The following is a 19,442-nucleotide window of genomic DNA, read 5'->3' as shown; positions in this document are numbered from 1 at the left end:
CCATCTACTGTCAATATATTAACCTGGTCTACCCTCTACTGTCATTATATTACCCTGGTCTACCATCTACTGTCAATGTATTACCCTGATCTACCATCTACTGGCATTATATTTCACTGGTCTACCATCTACTGTCAATCTATTAACCTGGTCTCCCATCTACTGTCATTATATTACCCTGGTCTACCATCTACTGTCAATATATTACCCTGGTCTACTTTCTACTGTCATTATATTACCCTAGTCTACTTTCTACTGTCATTATATTACCCTGGTCTACCCTCTACTGTCATTATATTACCCTGGTCTAACATCTACTGTCATTATATTACCCTGGTCTACCCTCTACTGTCATTATATTACCCTGGTCTACCCTCTACTGTCATTATATTACCCTGGTCTACCCTCTACTGTCATTATATTACCCTGGTCTAACATCTACTGTCATTATATTACCCTGGTCTACCCTCTACTGTCATTATATTACCCTGGTCTACTTTCTACTGTCATTATATTACCCTAGTCTACTTTCTACTGTCATTAAATTACCCTGGTCTACCATCTACTGTCATTATATTACCCTGGTCTACCATCTACTGTCATTATATTACCCTGGTCTACCATCTACTGTCATTATATTACCCTGGTCTACCCTCTACTGTCATTATATTACCCTGGTCTCTACTGTCATTAAAATACCCTGGTCTACCATCTACTGTCATTATATTTCCCTGGTCTACCATCTACTGTCAATCTATTACCCTGGTCTACCTTCTACTGTCATTATATTACCCTGGTCTACCATCTGCTGTCATTATATTACCCTGGTCTACCATCTGCTGTCATTATATTACCCTGGTCTACCTTCTACTGTCATTATATTACCCTGGTCTACCATCTACTGTCATTATATTACCCTGGTCTACCATCTACTGTCATTATATTACCCTGGTCTACCATCTACTGTCATTATATTACCCTGGTCTACCTTCTACTGTCATTATATTACCCTGGTCTACCATCTACTCTCATTATATTACCCTGGTCTACCCTCTACTGTCATTATATTACCCTGATCCACCATCTACTGTCATTATATTACCCTGGTCTCTACTGTCATTAAAATACCCTGGTCTACCATCTACTGTCATTATATTTCCCTGGTCTACCATCTACTGTCAATCTATTAACCTGGTCTCCCATCTACTGTCATTATATTACCCTGGTCTACCATCTACTGTCAATATATTACCCTGGTCTACTTTCTACTGTCATTATATTACCCTAGTCTACTTTCTACTGTCATTATATTACCCTGGTCTACTTTCTACTGTCATTAAATTACCCTGGTCTACCATCTACTGTCATTATAATCTTAGCCATTCTTCTTAGCTAGCTACATAGCCGTCCTTGTATCAGAGATAATTGCATAATTATCGTATTTCGTATTTCGTCGCCCTAACGTAGACTTCACTGCTATTCGCCCAGGAGCTAGCAACGCTAGCTAACGCACACAGATTAGCATCACTGTAGTGCTATTCACTCAACTGTACGACTTGATTAGTTCAGTGTTAGCTAGCTACATAGCGGTCTTTGTTTCCAAGATAATTGTGTAGTTTAGTGTGTGTAGCCTTGGAGTGATTATCTTAATTCACTGAGGTTCGCTAGCCAGCTATTTGTCGTCCTTAACGTAGGAGACTCTGCTAGCTAGCCAACAGCTAACAGCTAGCCAACGTCACCACACACACGTCTTTCTACTGATTCGAATTCAATCACCGGTCAGGGAGTATCACATTTTCATTTCATTACAGTACAACGGTTTGATTTGTTTGATCGTAGCTAGCTACATAGCTAGCTACATAGCCGTCTTTGTTTCAAAGATAATTGTGTAGTCTAGACCGATTTCCTAGGTTAGCTAGCCAGCTATTGTCGTTCTTTTAACTCAACGTAACGTAAACAACACTGCTAGCTAGCCAGCTAGCCCCGAATAGCAGCACTGTAGAAATTATTACACTCAACGGAACGACTTGATTAGTGTAGTGCCAACAACGCAGCTACTGCCAGCTAGCCTACTTCAGCAGTACTGTATCATTTTAATCATTTTAGTCAATAAGATTCTTGCTACGTAAGCAACTTTCTGAACATTCGAGACGTGTAGTCCACTTGTCATTCAATTTCCTTGCATTAGCGTAGCCTTTTCTGTAGCCTGTCAACTATGTGTCTGTCTATCCCTGTTCTCTCCTCTCTGCACAGACCATACAAACGCTCCACACCGCGTGGCCGCGACCACCTAACCTGGTGGTCCCAGCGCGTCTGACCCACGTGGAGTTCCAGGTCTCCGGTAGCCTCTGGAACTGCCGATCTGCGGCCAACAAGGCAGAGTTCATCTCAGCCTATGCCTCCCTCCAGTCCCTTGACTTCTTGGCACTGACGGAAACATGGATCACCACAGATAACACTGCTACTCCTACTGCTCTCTCCTCGTCCGCCCACGTGTTCTCGCACACCCGAGAGCTTCTGGTCAGCGAGGTGGTGGCACCGGGATCCTCATCTCTCCCAAGTGCTCTTTCTCTCTTTCTCCCCTTACCCATCTGTCTATTGCCTCCTTTGAATTCCATGCTGTCACAGTTACCAGCCCTTTCAAGCTTAACATCCTTATCATTTATCGCCCTCCAGGTTCCCTCGGAGAGTTCATCAATGAGCTTGATGCCTTGATAAGCTCCTTTCCTGAGGACGGCTCACCTCTCACAGTTCTGGGCGACTTTAACCTCCCCACGTCTACCTTTGACTCATTCCTCTCTGCCTCCTTCTTTCCACTCCTCTCCTCTTTTGACCTCACCCTCTCACCTTCCCCCCCTACTCACAAGGCAGGCAATACGCTTGACCTCATCTTTACTAGATGCTGTCCTTCCACTAACCTCATTGCAACTCCCCTCCAAGTCTCCGACCACTACCTTGTATCCTTTTCCCTCTCGCTCTCATCCAACACTTCCCACACTGCCCCTACTCGGATGGTATCGCGCCGTCCCAACCTTCGCTCTCTCTCCCCCGCTACTCTCTCCTCTTCCATCCTATCATCTCTCCCCTCTGCTCAAACCTTCTCCAACCTATCTCCTGATTCTGCCTCCTCAACCCTCCTCTCCTCCCTTACTGCATCCTTTGACTCCCTATGTCCCCTATCCTCCAGGCCGGCTCGGTCCTCCCCTCCCGCTCCGTGGCTCGACGACTCATTGCGAGCTCACAGAACAGGGCTCCGGGCAGCCGAGCGGATATGGAGGAAAACTCGCCTCCCTGCGGACCTGGCATCCTTTCACTCCCTCCTCTCTACATTTTCCTCCTCTGTCTCTGCTGCTAAAGCCACTTTCTACCATTCTAAATTCCAAGCATCTGCCTCTAACCCTAGGAAGCTCTTTGCCACCTTCTCCTCCCTCCTGAATCCCCCCCTCCCTCCTCCCTCTCTGCAGATGACTTCGTCAACCATTTTGAAAAGAAGGTCGATGACATCCGATCCTCGTTTGCTAAGTCAAACGACACCGCTGGTTCTGCTCACACTGCCCTACCCTATGCTCTGACCTCTTTCTCCCCTCTCTCCAGATGAAATCTCGCGTCTTGTGACGGCCGGCCGCCCAACAACCTGCCCGCTTGACCCTATCCCTCCTCTCTTCTCCAGACCATTTCCGGAGACCTTCTCCCTTACCTCACCTCGCTCATCAACTCATCCCTGACCGCTGGCTACGTCCCTCCCGTCTTCAAGAGAGCGAGAGTTGCACCCCTTCTGAAAAAACCTACACTCGATCCCTCCGATGTCAACAACTACAGACCAGTATCCCTTCTCTCTTTTCTCTCCAAAACTCTTGAGCGTGCCGTCCTTGGCCAGCTCTACCGCTATCTCTCTCAGAATGACCTTCTTGATCCAAATCAGTCAGGTTTCAAGACTAGTCATTCAACTGAGACTGCTCTTCTCTGTATCACGGAGCGCTCCGCACTGCTAAAGCTAACTCTCTCTCCTCTGCTCTCATCCTTCTAGACCTATCGGCTGCCTTCGATACTGTGAACCATCAGATCCTCCTCTCCACCCTCTCCGAGTTGGGCATCTCCGGCGCGGCCCACGCTTGGTTGCGTCCTACCTGACAGGTCGCTCCTACCAGGTCGCGTGGCGAGAATCTGTCTCCTCACCACGCGCTCTCACCACTGGTGTCCCCCAGGGCTCTGTTCTAGGCCCTCTCTTATTCTCGCTATACACCAAGTCACTTGGCTCTGTCATAACCTCACATGGTCTCTCCTATCATTGCTAAGCAGACGACACACAATTAATCTTCTCCTTTCCCCCTTCTGATGACCAGGTGGCGAATCGCATCTCTGCATGTCTGGCAGACATATCAGTGTGGATGACGGATCACCACCTCAAGCTGAACCTCAGCAAGACGGAGCTCCTCTTCCTCCCGGGGAAGGACTGCCCGTTCCATGATCTCGCCATCACGGTTGACAACTCCATTGTGTCCTCCTCCCAGAGCGCTAAGAACCTTGGCGTGATCCTGGACAACACCCTGACGTTCTCAACTAACATCAAGGCGGTGTCCCGTTCCTGTAGGTTCATGCTCTACAACATCCGCAGAGTACGACCCTGCCTCACACAGGAAGCGGCGCAGGTCCTAATCCAGGCACTTGTCATCTCCCGTCTTGATTACTGCAACTCGCTGTTGGCTGGGCTCCCTGCCTGTGCCATTAAACCCCTACAACTCATCCAGAACGCCGCAGCCCGTCTGGTGTTCAACCTTCCCAAGTTCTCTCACGTCACCCCGCTCCTCCGCTCTCTCCACTGGCTTCCAGTTGAAGCTCGCATCCGCTACAAGACCATGGTGCTCGCCTACGGAGCTGTGAGGGGAACGGCACCTCAGTACCTCCAGGCTCTGATCAGGCCCTACACCCAAACAAGGGCACTGCGTTCATCCACCTCTGGCCTGCTCGCCTCCCTACCACTGAGGAAGTACAGTTCCCGCTCAGCCCAGTCAAAACTGTTCGCTGCTCTGGCCCCCAATGGTGGAACAAACTCCCTCACGACGCCAGGACAGCGGAGTCAATCACCACCTTCCGGAGACACCTGAAACCCCACCTCTTCAAGGAATACCTAGGATAGGGTAAGTAAGGGTAAGTAATCCTTCTCATCCCCCCTTCTCCCCCCCCAACAAGATTTAGATGCAAGTGGCTGTTCCACTGGTTGTCATAAGGTGTATGCACCAATTTGTAAGTCGCTCTGGATAAGAGCGTCTGCTAAATGACTTAAATGTAAATGTAAATGTAAATTATATTACCCTGGTCTACCATCTACTGTCAATCTACCATCTACTGTCATTATATTACCCTGGTCTACCATCTACTGTCAATCTATTAACCTGGTCTACCCTCTACTGTCATTATATTACCCTGGTCTACCATCTACTGTCAATGTATTACCCTGGTCTAACATCTACTGTCATTATATTACCCTGGTCTACCCTCTACTGTCATTATATAACCCTAGTCTACTTTCTACTGTCATTAAATTACCCTGGTCTACCCTCTACTGTCATTATATTACCCTGGTCTACCATCTACTGTCATTATATTACCCTGGTCTACCCTCTACTGTCATTATATTACCCTGGTCTACCATCTACTGTCATTATATTACCCTGGTCTACCATCTACTCTCATTATATTACCCTGGTCTACCATCTACTGTCAATCTATTAACCTGGTCTACCCTCTACTGTCATTATATTACCCTGGTCTACCATCTACTGTCATTATATTACCCTGGTCTACCATCTACTGTCAATATATTACCCTGGTCTACTTTCTACTGTCATTATATTACCCTAGTCTACTTTCTACTGTCATTAAATTACCCTGGTCTACCCTCTACTGTCATTATATTACCCTGGTCTACCCTCTACTGTCATTATATTACCCTGATCCACCATCTACTGTCATTATATTACCCTGGTCTACCATCTACTGTCATTATATTACCCTGGTCTACCCTCTACTGTCATTATATTACCCTGATCCACCATCTACTCTCATTATATTACCCTGGTCTACCCTCTACTGTCATTATATTACCCTGGTCTCTACTGTCATTAAAATACCCTGGTCTACCATCTACTGTCATTATATTACCCTGGTCTAACATCTACTGTCATTATATTACCCTGGTCTACCCTCTACTGTCATTATATTACCCTGGTCTACCCTCTACTGTCATTATATTACCCTGGTCTACCCTCTACTGTCATTATATTACCCTGGTCTACCATCTACTGTCATTATATTACCCTGGTCTACCCTCTACTGTCAATATATTACCCTGGTCTACTTTCTACTTTCATTATATTACCCTAGTCTACTTTCTATTGTCATTAAATTACCCTGGTCTACCATCTACTGTCATTATATTACCCTGGTCTACCATCTACTGTCATTATATTACCCTGGTCTACCATCTACTGTCATTATATTACCCTGGTCTACCCTCTACTGTCATTATATTACCCTGGTCTCTACTGTCATTAAAATACCCTGGTCTACCATCTACTGTCATTATATTTCCCTGGTCTACCATCTACTGTCAATCTATTACCCTGGTCTACCTTCTACTGTCATTATATTACCCTGGTCTACCATCTACTGTCATTATATTACCCTGGTCTACCATCTGCTGTCATTATATTACCCTGGTCTACCATCTGCTGTCATTATATTACCCTGGTCTACCTTCTACTGTCATTATATTACCCTGGTCTACCATCTACTGTCATTATATTACCCTGGTCTACCATCTGCTGTCATTATATTACCCTGGTCTACCATCTGCTGTCATTATATTACCCTGGTCTACCTTCTACTGTCATTATATTACCCTGGTCTACCATCTACTGTCATTATATTACCCTGGTCTACCCTCTACTGTCATTATATTACCCTGGTCTACCCTCTACTGTCATTATATTACCCTGGTCTACCCTCTACTGTCATTATATTACCCTGGTCTAACATCTACTGTCATTATATTACCCTGGTCTACCCTCTACTGTCAATATATTACCCTGGTCTACTTTCTACTTTCATTATATTACCCTAGTCTACTTTCTACTGTCATTAAATTACCCTGGTCTACCATCTACTGTCATTATATTACCCTGGTCTACCATCTACTGTCATTATATTACCCTGGTCTACCATCTACTGTCATTATATTACCCTGGTCTACCCTCTACTGTCATTATATTACCCTGGTCTCTACTGTCATTAAAATACCCTGGTCTACCATCTACTGTCATTATATTTCCCTGGTCTACCATCTACTGTCAATCTATTACCCTGGTCTACCTTCTACTGTCATTATATTACCCTGGTCTACCATCTACTGTCATTATATTACCCTGGTCTACCATCTGCTGTCATTATATTACCCTGGTCTACCATCTGCTGTCATTATATTACCCTGGTCTACCTTCTACTGTCATTATATTACCCTGGTCTACCATCTACTGTCATTATATTACCCTGGTCTACCATCTGCTGTCATTATATTACCCTGGTCTACCATCTGCTGTCATTATATTACCCTGGTCTACCTTCTACTGTCATTATATTACCCTGGTCTACCATCTACTCTCATTATATTACCCTGGTCTACCCTCTACTGTCATTATATTACCCTGATCCACCATCTACTGTCATTATATTACCCTGGTCTCTACTGTCATTAAAATACCCTGGTCTACCATCTACTGTCATTATATTTCCCTGGTCTACCATCTACTGTCAATCTATTAACCTGGTCTCCCATCTACTGTCATTATATTACCCTGGTCTACCATCTACTGTCAATATATTACCCTGGTCTACTTTCTACTGTCATTATATTACCCTGGTCTACTTTCTACTGTCATTAAATTACCCTGGTCTACCATCTACTGTCATTATATTACCCTGGTCTACCATCTACTGTCAATCTACCATCTACTGTCATTATATTACCCTGGTCTACCATCTACTGTCAATCTATTAACCTGGTCTACCCTCTACTGTCATTATATTACCCTGGTCTACCATCTACTGTCAATGTATTACCCTGGTCTACTTTCTACTGTCATTATATTACCCTGGTCTACCATCTACTGTCATTATATTACCCTGGTCTACCATCTACTGTCAATCTATTACCCTGGTCTACCCTCTACTGTCATTATATTACCCTGGTCTACCATCTACTGTCATTATATTACCCTGGTCTACCCTCTACTGTCATTATATTACCCTGGTCTACCATCTACTGTCATTATATTACCCTGGTCTACCCTCTACTGTCAATATATTACCCTGGTCTACTTTCTACTTTCATTATATTACCTAGTCTACTTTCTATTGTCATTAAATTACCCTGGTCTACCATCTACTGTCATTATATTACCCTGGTCTACCATCTACTGTCATTATATTACCCTGGTCTACCATCTACTGTCATTATATTACCCTGGTCTACCCTCTACTGTCATTATATTACCCTGGTCTCTACTGTCATTAAAATACCCTGGTCTACCATCTACTGTCATTATATTTCCCTGGTCTACCATCTACTGTCAATCTATTACCCTGGTCTACATTCTACTGTCATTATATTACCCTGGTCTACCATCTACTGTCATTATATTACCAAATCAAAATCAAATCAAATTTATTTATATAGCCCTTCGTACATCAGCTGATATCTCAAAGTGCTGTACAGAAACCCAGCCTAAAACCCCAAACAGCAAACAATGCAGGTGTAAAAGCACGGTGGCTAGGAAAAACTCCTAGAAAGGCCAAAACCTAGGAAGAAACCTAGAGAGGAACCGGGCTATGTGGGGTGGCCAGTCCTCTTCTGGCTGTGCCGGGTAGAGATTATAACAGAACATGACCAAGATGTTCAAATGTTCATAAATGACCAGCATGGTCGAATAATAATAAGGCAGAACAGTTGAAACTGGAGCAGCAGCAGTCAGGTGGAATGGGGACAGCAAGGAGCCATCATGTCAGGTAGTCCTGGGGCACTGTCCTAGGGCTCAGGTCCTCCGAGAGAGAGAGAAAGAAAGAGAGAATTAGAGAGCATATGTGGGGTGGCCAGTCCTCTTTTGGCTGTGCCGGGTGGAGATTATAACAGAACGTGGCCAAGATGTTCAAATGTTCATAAATGACCCAGCATGGTTGAATAATAGTAAGGCAGAACAGTTGAAACTGGAGCAGGAGCATGGCCAGGTGGACTGGGGACAGCAAGGAGTCCTCATGTCAGGTAGTCCTGGGACATGGTCCTAGGGCCCAGGCCAGTTGAAACTGGAGCAGCAGCATGGCCAGGTGGACTGGGGACAGCAAGGAGTCATCATGTCAGGTAGTCCTGGGGCATGGTCCTAGGGCTCAAGTCCTCCGAGAGAGAGAAAGAAAGAGAGAATTAGAGAACGCACACTTAGATTCACACAGGACACCGAATAGGACAGGAGAAGTACTCCAGATATAACAAACTGACCCTAGCCCCCCGACACATAAACTACTGCAGCATAAATACTGGAGGCTGAGACAGGAGGGGTCAGGAGACACTGTGGCCCCATCTGAGGACACCCCCGGACAGGGCCAAACAGGAAGGATATAACCCCACCCACTTTGCCAAAGCACAGCCCCACACCACTAGAGGGATATCTTCAACCACCAACTCACCATCCTGAGACAAGGCCGAGTATAGCCCACAAAGATCTCCGCCACGGTACAACCCAAGGGGGGAGCAACAGACAGGCCGACCACAACAGTGAATCAACCCACCCAGGTGACGCACCCCCCAGGGACGGCACGAGAGAGCCCCAGCAAGCCAGTGACTCAGCCCCCGTAACAGGGTTAGAGGCAGAGAATCCCAGTGGAAAGAGGGGAACCGGCCAGGCAGAGACAGCAAGGGCGGTTCGTTGCTCCAGAGCCTTTCCGTTCACCTTCCCACTCCTGGGCCAGACTACACTCAATCATATGACCCACTGAAGAGATGAGTCTTCAGTAAAGACTTAAAGGTTGAGACCGAGTTTGCGTCTCTGACATGGGTAGGCAGACCGTTCCATAAAAATGGAGCTCTATAGGAGAAAAGCCCTGCCTCCAGCTGTTTGCTTAGAAATTCTAGGGACAATTAGGAGGCCTCGTCTTGTGACCGTAGCGTACGTGTAGGTATGTACGGCAGGACCAAATCAGAGAGGTAGGTAGGAGCAAGCCCATGTAATGCTTTGTAGGTTAGCAGTAAAACCTTGAAATCAGCCCTTGCTTTGACAGGAAGCCAGTGTAGAGGCTAGCACTGGAGTAATATGATCAAATTTTTTGGTTCTAGTCAGGATTCTAGCAGCCGTATTTAGCACTAACTGAAGTTTATTTAGTGCTTTATCCGGGTAGCCGGAAAATAGAGCATTGCAGTAGTCTAACCTAGAAGTGACAAAAGCATGGATTAATTTTTCTGCATCATTTTTGGACAGAAAGTTTCTGATTTTGCAATGTTACGTAGATGGAAAAAGCTGTCCTCGAAATGGTCTGCAGGTTGTATAACTTTTTCATTACATTTCATTATAGTACAACGGTTGATTTGTCTAATCTTAGCAATTCTTCTTAGCTAGCTACATAGCCGTCCTTGTATCAGAGATAATTGCATAATTATCGTATTTCTACCATCTCCCTAACGTAGCCTTCACTGCTATTCGCCCAGGAGCTAGCTAACGCTAGCTAACGCACTGATTAGCATCACTGTAGTGCTATTCACTCAACTGTACGACTTGATTAGTTTACTGTTAGCTAGCTACATAATCTTAGCAATTCTTCTTAGCTAGCTACATAGCCGTCCTTGTATCAGAGATAATTGCATAATTATCGTATTTCGTATTTCGTCGCCCTAACGTAGCCTTCACTGCTATTCGCCCAGGAGCTAGCAACGCTAGCTAACGCACACAGATTAGCATCACTGTAGTGCTATTCACTCAACTGTACGACTTGATTAGTTCAGTGTTAGCTAACTACATAGCTGTCTTTGTTTCCAAGATAATTGTGTAGTTTAGTGTGTGTAGCCTTGGAGTGATTATCTTAATTCACTGAGGTTCGCTAGCCAGCTATTTGTCGTCCTTAACGTAGGAGACTCTAGCTAGGAGACAGCTAACAGCTAACAGCTAGCCAACGTCACCACACGTTTACTGATTCGAATTCAATCACCGGTCAGGGAGTATCACATTTTCATTTCATTACAGTACAACGGTTTGATTTGTTTGATCGTAGCTAGCTACATAGCTAGCTACATAGCCGTCTTTGTTTCAAAGATAATTGTGTAGTCTAGACCGATTTCCTAGGTTAGCTAGCCAGCTATTGTCGTTCTTTTAACTCAACGTAACGTAAACAACACTGCTAGCTAGCCAGCTAGCCCCGAATAGCAGCACTGTAGAAATTATTACACTCAACGGAACGACTTGATTAGTGTAGTGCCAACAACGCAGCTACTGCCAGCTAGCCTACTTTAGCAGTACTGTATCATTTTAATCATTTTAGTCAATAAGATTCTTGCTACGTAAGCTTAACTTTCTGAACATTCGAGACGTGTAGTCCACTTGTCATTCAATTTCCTTGCATTAGCGTAGCCTTTTCTGTAGCCTGTCAACTATGTGTCTGTCTATCCCTGTTCTCTCCTCTCTGCACAGACCATACAAACGCTCCACACCGCGTGGCCGCGACCACCCTAATCTGGTGGTCCCAGCGCGTACGACCCACGTGGAGTTCCAGGTCTCCGGTAGCCTCTGGAACTGCCGATCTGCGGCCAACAAGGCAGAGTTCATCTCAGCCTATGCCTCCCTCCAGTCCCTTGACTTCTTGGCACTGACGGAAACATGGATCACCACAGATAACACTGCTACTCCTACTGCTCTCTCCTCGTCCGCCCACGTGTTCTCGCACACCCGAGAGCTTCTGGTCAGCGGGGTGGTGGCACCGGGATCCTCATCTCTCCCAAGTGCTCTTTCTCTCTTTCTCCCCTTACCCATCTGTCTATTGCCTCCTTTGAATTCCATGCTGTCACAGTTACCAGCCCTTTCAAGCTTAACATCCTTATCATTTATCGCCCTCCAGGTTCCTCGGAGAGTTCATCAATGAGCTTGATGCCTTGATAAGCTCCTTTCCTGAGGACGGCTCACCTCTCACAGTTCTGGGCGACTTTAACCTCCCCACGTCTACCTTTGACTCATTCCTCTCTGCCTCCTTCTTTCCACTCCTCTCCTCTTTTGACCTCACCCTCTCACCTTCCCCCCTACTCACAAGGCAGGCAATACGCTTGACCTCATCTTTACTAGATGCTGTTCTTCCACTAACCTCATTGCAACTCCCCTCCAAGTCTCCGACCACTACCTTGTATCCTTTTCCCTCTCGCTCTCATCCAACACTTCCCACACTGCCCCTACTCGGATGGTATCGCGCCGTCCCAACCTTCGCTCTCTCTCCCCCGCTACTCTCTCCTCTTCCATCCTATCATCTCTTCCCTCTGCTCAAACTTTCTCCAACCTATCTCCTGATTCTGCCTCCTCAACCCTCCTCTCCTCCCTTTCTGCATCCTTTGACTCTCTATGTCCCCTATCCTCCAGGCCGGCTCGGTCCTCCCCCCCGCTCCGTGGCTCGACGACTCATTGCGAGCTCACAGAACAGGGCTCCGGGCAGCCGAGCGGAAATGGAGGAAAACTCGCCTCCCTGCGGACCTGGCATCCTTTCACTCCCTCCTCTCTACATTTTCCTCCTCTGTCTCTGCTGCTAAAGCCACTTTCTACCACTCTAAATTCCAAGCATCTGCCTCTAACCCTAGGAAGCTCTTTGCCACCTTCTCCTCCCTCCTGAATCCTCCCCCCACCCTCCTCCCTCTCTGCAGATGACTTCGTCAACCATTTTGAAAAGAAGGTCGATGACATCCGATCCTCGTTTGCTAAGTCAAACGACACCGCTGGTTCTGCTCACACTGCCCTACCCTATGCTCTGACCTCTTTCTCCCCTCTCTCTCCAGATGAAATCTCGCGTCTTGTGACGGCCGGCCGCCCAACAACCTGCCCGCTTGACCCTATCCCCTCCTCTCTTCTCCAGACCATTTCCGGAGACCTTCTCCCTTACCTCACCTCGCTCATCAACTCATCCCTGACCGCTGGCTACGTCCCTCCCGTCTTCAAGAGAGCGAGAGTTGCACCCCTTCTGAAAAAACCTACACTCGATCCCTCCGATGTCAACAACTACAGACCAGTATCCCTTCTCTCTTTTCTCTCCAAAACTCTTGAGCGTGCCGTCCTTGGCCAGCTCTACCGCTATCTCTCTCAGAATGACCTTCTTGATCCAAATCAGTCAGGTTTCAAGACTAGTCATTCAACTGAGACTGCTCTTCTCTGTATCACGGAGCGCTCCGCACTGCTAAAGCTAACTCTCTCTCCTCTGCTCTCATCCTTCTAGACCTATCGGCTGCCTTCGATACTGTGAACCATCAGATCCTCCTCTCCACCCTCTCCGAGTTGGGCATCTCCGGCGCGGCCCACGCTTGGATTGCGTCCTACCTGACAGGTCGCTCCTACCAGGTGGCGTGGCGAGAATCTGTCTCCTCACCACGCTCTCACCACTGGTGTCCCCCAGGGCTCTGTTCTAGGCCCTCTCTTATTCTCGCCATACACCAAGTCACTTGGCTCTGTCATAACCTCACATGGTCTCTCCTATCATTGCTATGCAGACGACACACAATTAATCTTCTCCTTTCCCCCTTCTGATGACCAGGTGGCGAATCGCATCTCTGCATGTCTGGCAGACATATCAGTGTGGATGACGGATCACCACCTCAAGCTGAACCTCAGCAAGACGGAGCTCCTCTTCCTCCCGGGGAAGGACTGCCCGTTCCATGATCTCGCCATCACGGTTGACAACTCCATTGTGTCCTCCTCCCAGAGCGCTAAGAACCTTGGCGTGATCCTGGACAACACCCTGACGTTCTCAACTAACATCAAGGCGGTGTCCCGTTCCTGTAGGTTCATGCTCTACAACATCCGCAGAGTACGACCCTGCCTCACACAGGAAGCGGCGCAGGTCCTAATCCAGGCACTTGTCATCTCCCGTCTTGATTACTGCAACTCGCTGTTGGCTGGGCTCCCTGCCTGTGCCATTAAACCCCTACAACTCATCCAGAACGCCGCAGCCCGTCTGGTGTTCAACCTTCCCAAGTTCTCTCCACGTCACCCCGCTCCTCCGCTCTCTCCACTGGCTTCCAGTTGAAGCTCGCATCCGCTACAAGACCATGGTGCTCGCCTACGGAGCTGTGAGGGGAACGGCACCTCAGTACCTCCAGGCTCTGATCAGGCCCTACACCCAAACAAGGGCACTGCGTTCATCCACCTCTGGCCTGCTCGCCTCCCTACCACTGAGGAAGTACAGTTCCCGCTCAGCCCAGTCAAAACTGTTCGCTGCTCTGGCCCCCAATGGTGGAACAAACTCCCTCACGACGCCAGGACAGCGGAGTCAATCACCACCTTCCGGAGACACCTGAAACCCCACCTCTTCAAGGAATACCTAGGATAGGGTAAGTAAGGGTAAGTAATCCTTCTCACCCCCCTTCTCCCCCAACAAGATTTAGATGCAAGTGGCTGTTCCACTGGTTGTCATAGGTGTTTGCACCAATTTGTAAGTCGCTCTGGATAAGAGCGTCTGCTAAATGACTTAAATGTAAATGTAAATATGATATGAACTAGAATGTAAAACACTAGTATGATATGATATGAACTAGAATGTAAAACACTAATATGATATGATATGAACTAGAATGTAAAACACTAATATGATATGATATGAACTAGAATGTAAAACACTAATATGATGTGATATGAACTAGAATGTAAAACACTAATATGATATGATATGAACTAGAATGTAAAACACTAATATGATATGAACTAGAATGTAAAACACTAATATAATATGAACTAGAATGTAAAACACTAATATGATATGAACTAGAATGTAAAACACTAATATGATATGAACTAGAATGTAAAACACTAATATGATATGAACCAGAATGTAAAACACTAATATGATATGATATGAACTAGAATGTAAAACACTAATATGACATGAACCAGAATGTAAAACACTAATGTGATATGATATGAACTAGAATGTAAAACACTAGTATGATATGAACTAGAATGTAAAACACTAAGGTGATATGATATGAACTAGAATGTAAAACACTAATGTGATATGATATGAACTAGAATGTAAAACACTAATATGATATGAACTAGAATGTAAAACACTAATATGATATGATATGAACTAGAATGTAAAACACTAATATGATATGAACTAGAATGTAAAACACTAATATGATATGATATGAACTAGAATGTAAAACACTAATATGATATGAACTAGAATGTAAAACACTAATATGATATGAACTAGAATGTAAAACACTAATATGATATGATATGAACTAGAATGTAAAACACTAATATGATATGATATGAACTAGAATGTAAAACACTAATATGATATGATATGAACTAGAATGTAAAACACTAATATGATATGAACTAGAATGTAAAACACTAATATGATATGAACTAGAATGTAAAACACTAATATGATATGAACTAGAATGTAAAACACTAATATGATATGATATGAACTAGAATGTAAAAAAACACATATGACATGAACTAGAATGTAAAACACTAATATGATATGAACTAGAATGTAAAACACTAATGTGATATGATATGAACTAGAATGTAAAACACTAATGTGATATGATATGAACTAGAATGTAAAACACTAATATGATATGAACTAGAATGTAAAACACTAATATGATATGAACTAGAATGTAAAACACTAATATGATATGAACTAGAATGTAAAACACTAATATGATATGAACTAGAATGTAAAACACTAATATGATATGAACTAGAATGTAAAACACTAATATGATATGAACTAGAATGTAAAACACTAATATGATATGAACTAGAATGTAAAACACTAATATGATATGAACTAGAATGTAAAACACTAATATGATATGATATGAACTAGAATGTAAAACACTAATATGATATGAACTAGAATGTAAAACACTAATATGATATGATATGAACTAGAATGTAAAACACTAATATGATATGAACTAGAATGTAAAACACTAATATGATATGATATGAACTAGAATGTAAAACACTAATATGATATGATATGAACTAGAATGTAAAACACTAATGTGATATGATATGAACTAGAATGTAAAACACTAATATGATATGATATGAACTAGAATGTAAAACACTAATATGATGTGATATGAACTAGAATGTAAAACACTAATATGATATGATATGAACTAGAATGTAAAACACTAATATGATATGATATGAACTAGAATGTAAAACACTAATATGATATGATATGAACTAGAATGTAAAACACTAATATGATATGATATGAACTAGAATGTAAAACACTAATATGATATGATATGAACTAGAATGTAAAACACTAATATGATATGAACTAGAATGTAAAACACTAATATGATATGATATGAACTAGAATGTAAAACACTAATATGATATGATATGAACTAGAATGTAAAACACTAATATGATATGATATGAACTAGAATGTAAAACACTAATATGATATGATATGAACTAGAATGTAAAACACTAATATGATATGAACTAGAATGTAAAACACTAATATGATATGATATGAACTAGAATGTAAAACACTAATATGATATGATATGAACTAGAATGTAAAACACTAATATGATATGACATGAACTAGAATGTAAAACACTAATATGATATGAACTAGAATGTAAAACACTAATATGATATGAACTAGAATGTAAAACACTAATATGATATGATATGAACTAGAATGTAAAACACTAATATGATATGAACTAGAATGTAAAACACTGATATGATATGAACTAGAATGTAAAACACTGATATGATATGGACTAGAATGTAAAACACTAATATGATATGAACTAGAATGTAAAACACTAATATGATATGAACTAGAATGTAAACCTCACCACACGGGCAGCGGTGATGAGTTGATGGGTAATAGGTGGATCCAATGGGGTAGCGGAATCCTCCGACGACCAGGCGGGAATGGGGTAAATGATCCGGGTGAGTAACTGAAGACAGAACAAACGGAGGTAAGTTTAAGGCAAGCAATACGTAAAAACCAACAAAACAAATTCTATCTGACTTGAGGCTGATACTATGGCACAACATACTGTTCATGGCTAACGATCCGGCAGGGAAGGGATGTCAGGTCCGGGCTTATGAAGAGGAGAGATGATGATCAGGACCAGGTGTGCAGATAGCTGATGGGATACAGGTGCGGATCATCAGAACTCCCAACTGGCTACATTGCCTGGCAACCAGACAGGGTGCGTTCCAGGACGCCGGAAAAAAAACACTCCAGGACAGAACACAGGCAAAAAACAGACTCAGGAAACGGGATTCGTGACAGTACCCCCCCTCCGATGAACGCCACCGGGTGGACTACCCGGAGCGCCAGGGTGGAGGCGGTAAAAGTCACGAAGCAGGTCATCGTCAAGGATCTGACGCCGAGGAATCCAACTCCTCTCCTCAGGACCATATCCTTCCCAATCCACTAAATACTGGAACCCTCGACCCCGCCATCTGGAGTCCATGATTCGGCGCACTGTGTAGACAGGACCACCTCCGATCATCCGAGGAGGAGGAGGGGGCAACAGAGGACTGAGGAGAACCGGCTTGAGGCAGGAGACATGAAAGGCGGGATGTACTCTTAGTGTAGCAGGCAACTTGAGTCGGACCACAACAGGATTAATGATCTTCTCCACTACAAACGGACCAATGAACTTCGGTGACAGTTTCCTCGACTTCCTCGAAGTCCGTAGAGGAAGATCCCGTGTAGCCAACCAAACCCTATCTCCGATGGTATAAGCGGGGGCAGGAATACGGCGACGATTCGCCTGGATCTGATACCGGTCAGAAACCTTAAGGAGGGCCTTCCTGGCCAATGCCAGGTGCGGTGGCAACGACGAATGTGGGTCTGGCCAGAAGGAACCGAGAGATCCCGCTCCTGAGAAGGAAACAAGGGAGGTTGGTAACCGTACAGGCACTGGAAGGGAGACATCCCAGTGGCAGATGAAGGGAGAGTATTATGAGCATACTCGACCCAGGGTAATTGAGAGGACCAAGAGGTGGGATCAGATGAAACAAGACAGCGCAGCGTGGACTCCATCTTCTGGTTGGCTCTCTCCGCCTGACCATTAGATTGGGGGTGAAATCCAGATGTGATACTGACTGTAGCTCCAATGGCCAAACAGAAGGATTTCCAGACAGCAGAGGTAAACTTAGGACCACGGTCAGAAACAATGTCACAGGGCAACCCGTGGACCCTGAACACCTCCCTAACCAGGATCTCGGACGTCTCAGTGGCAGAAGGCAGCTTGGAGAGGGGAACAAAGTGGGCAAACTTGCTGAATCTGTCCACAATGGTCAGAATAACTGTGTTCCCAACAGAAGAGGGCAACCCCGTGACAAAATCCAAGGCCAGATGCGACCAAGGTCGCCGGGGAATAGGTAGGGGGTGAAGAAGCCCAGAGCTGGGCCGATTGGTACTCTTATTCTGAGCACAAACAGGACAAGCGGCAACAAACCTCCGGGTATCTTCTCCCATGGCAGGCCACCAAAATCGTCTGCGCAGTAGCGCCATAGTCCGAGCAACACCAGGGTACCACTGAAGGACAGCAGAACGAACCGACTCAGGCACGAACAACCGACCGGGTGGACCGTTACCTGGCCCGGGCTGTGTCCGAAGAGCCGCCATCACCTCCTCCTCAATCCTCCATGTAACGGCTCCCACGACAACGTTCTGGGGAAGAATCATCTCAGTCTTGGCCCCACTCTCCTCCGTCTTGGAGAACATCTGGGACAGGGTGTCCGCCTTCCCGTTCTTCGACCCAGGTCGGAACGTCAGGGAAAAATTGAAGCGTCCAAAAAACAAAGCCCACCGGGCCTGACGGGAGTTGAGACGTTTAGCCGATTGCACGTAAACCAGATTCTAGTGGTCAGTCCAGACCACAAACGGTTGCTCCGCTCCCTCCAACCAGTGACGCCACTCCTCCAAGGCAAGCTTCACAGCGAGAAGCTCCCGGTTACCCACATCGTAGTTTCTTTAAGCTGGAGAAAGACGACAAGAGTAGGGTTTCGATTTTGAAAGAACGTGACAGTCAGACTCAGTGTAATATACTATAGTCAGACTCAGTGTAATATACTATAGTCAGACTCAGTGTAATATACTATAGTCAGACTCAGTGTAATATAATATAGTCA

The 19,442-nt window shown here is 44.9% G+C and overlaps 1 protein-coding gene across 1 annotated transcript in view; it reads left to right on the top strand.

Annotated features, from left to right (window-relative positions):
• LOC127911260 (uncharacterized) overlaps positions 1 to 17,775 on the top strand; it is a 403,289-nt gene extending 385,514 nt beyond the window's left edge. The window contains exons 2-3 of the mRNA XM_052477425.1: positions 4,149 to 5,030; positions 17,590 to 17,775. Of these exons, the coding sequence (XP_052333385.1) occupies positions 4,389 to 5,030; positions 17,590 to 17,775 (828 nt within the window). The 5' untranslated portion in view covers positions 4,149 to 4,388. The remainder of the gene's footprint in view (positions 1 to 4,148; positions 5,031 to 17,589) is intronic.
• The last annotated feature ends 1,667 nt before the right edge of the window (positions 17,776 to 19,442 follow it).

Source organism: Oncorhynchus keta, chromosome 24 (assembly GCF_023373465.1).
Source record: "Oncorhynchus keta strain PuntledgeMale-10-30-2019 chromosome 24, Oket_V2, whole genome shotgun sequence".
NCBI classification, from domain to species: domain Eukaryota; kingdom Metazoa; phylum Chordata; class Actinopteri; order Salmoniformes; family Salmonidae; genus Oncorhynchus; species Oncorhynchus keta.
Note: the sequence above shows the minus strand (reverse complement) of the source record. Positions and strands in the feature narration are given on the sequence as shown.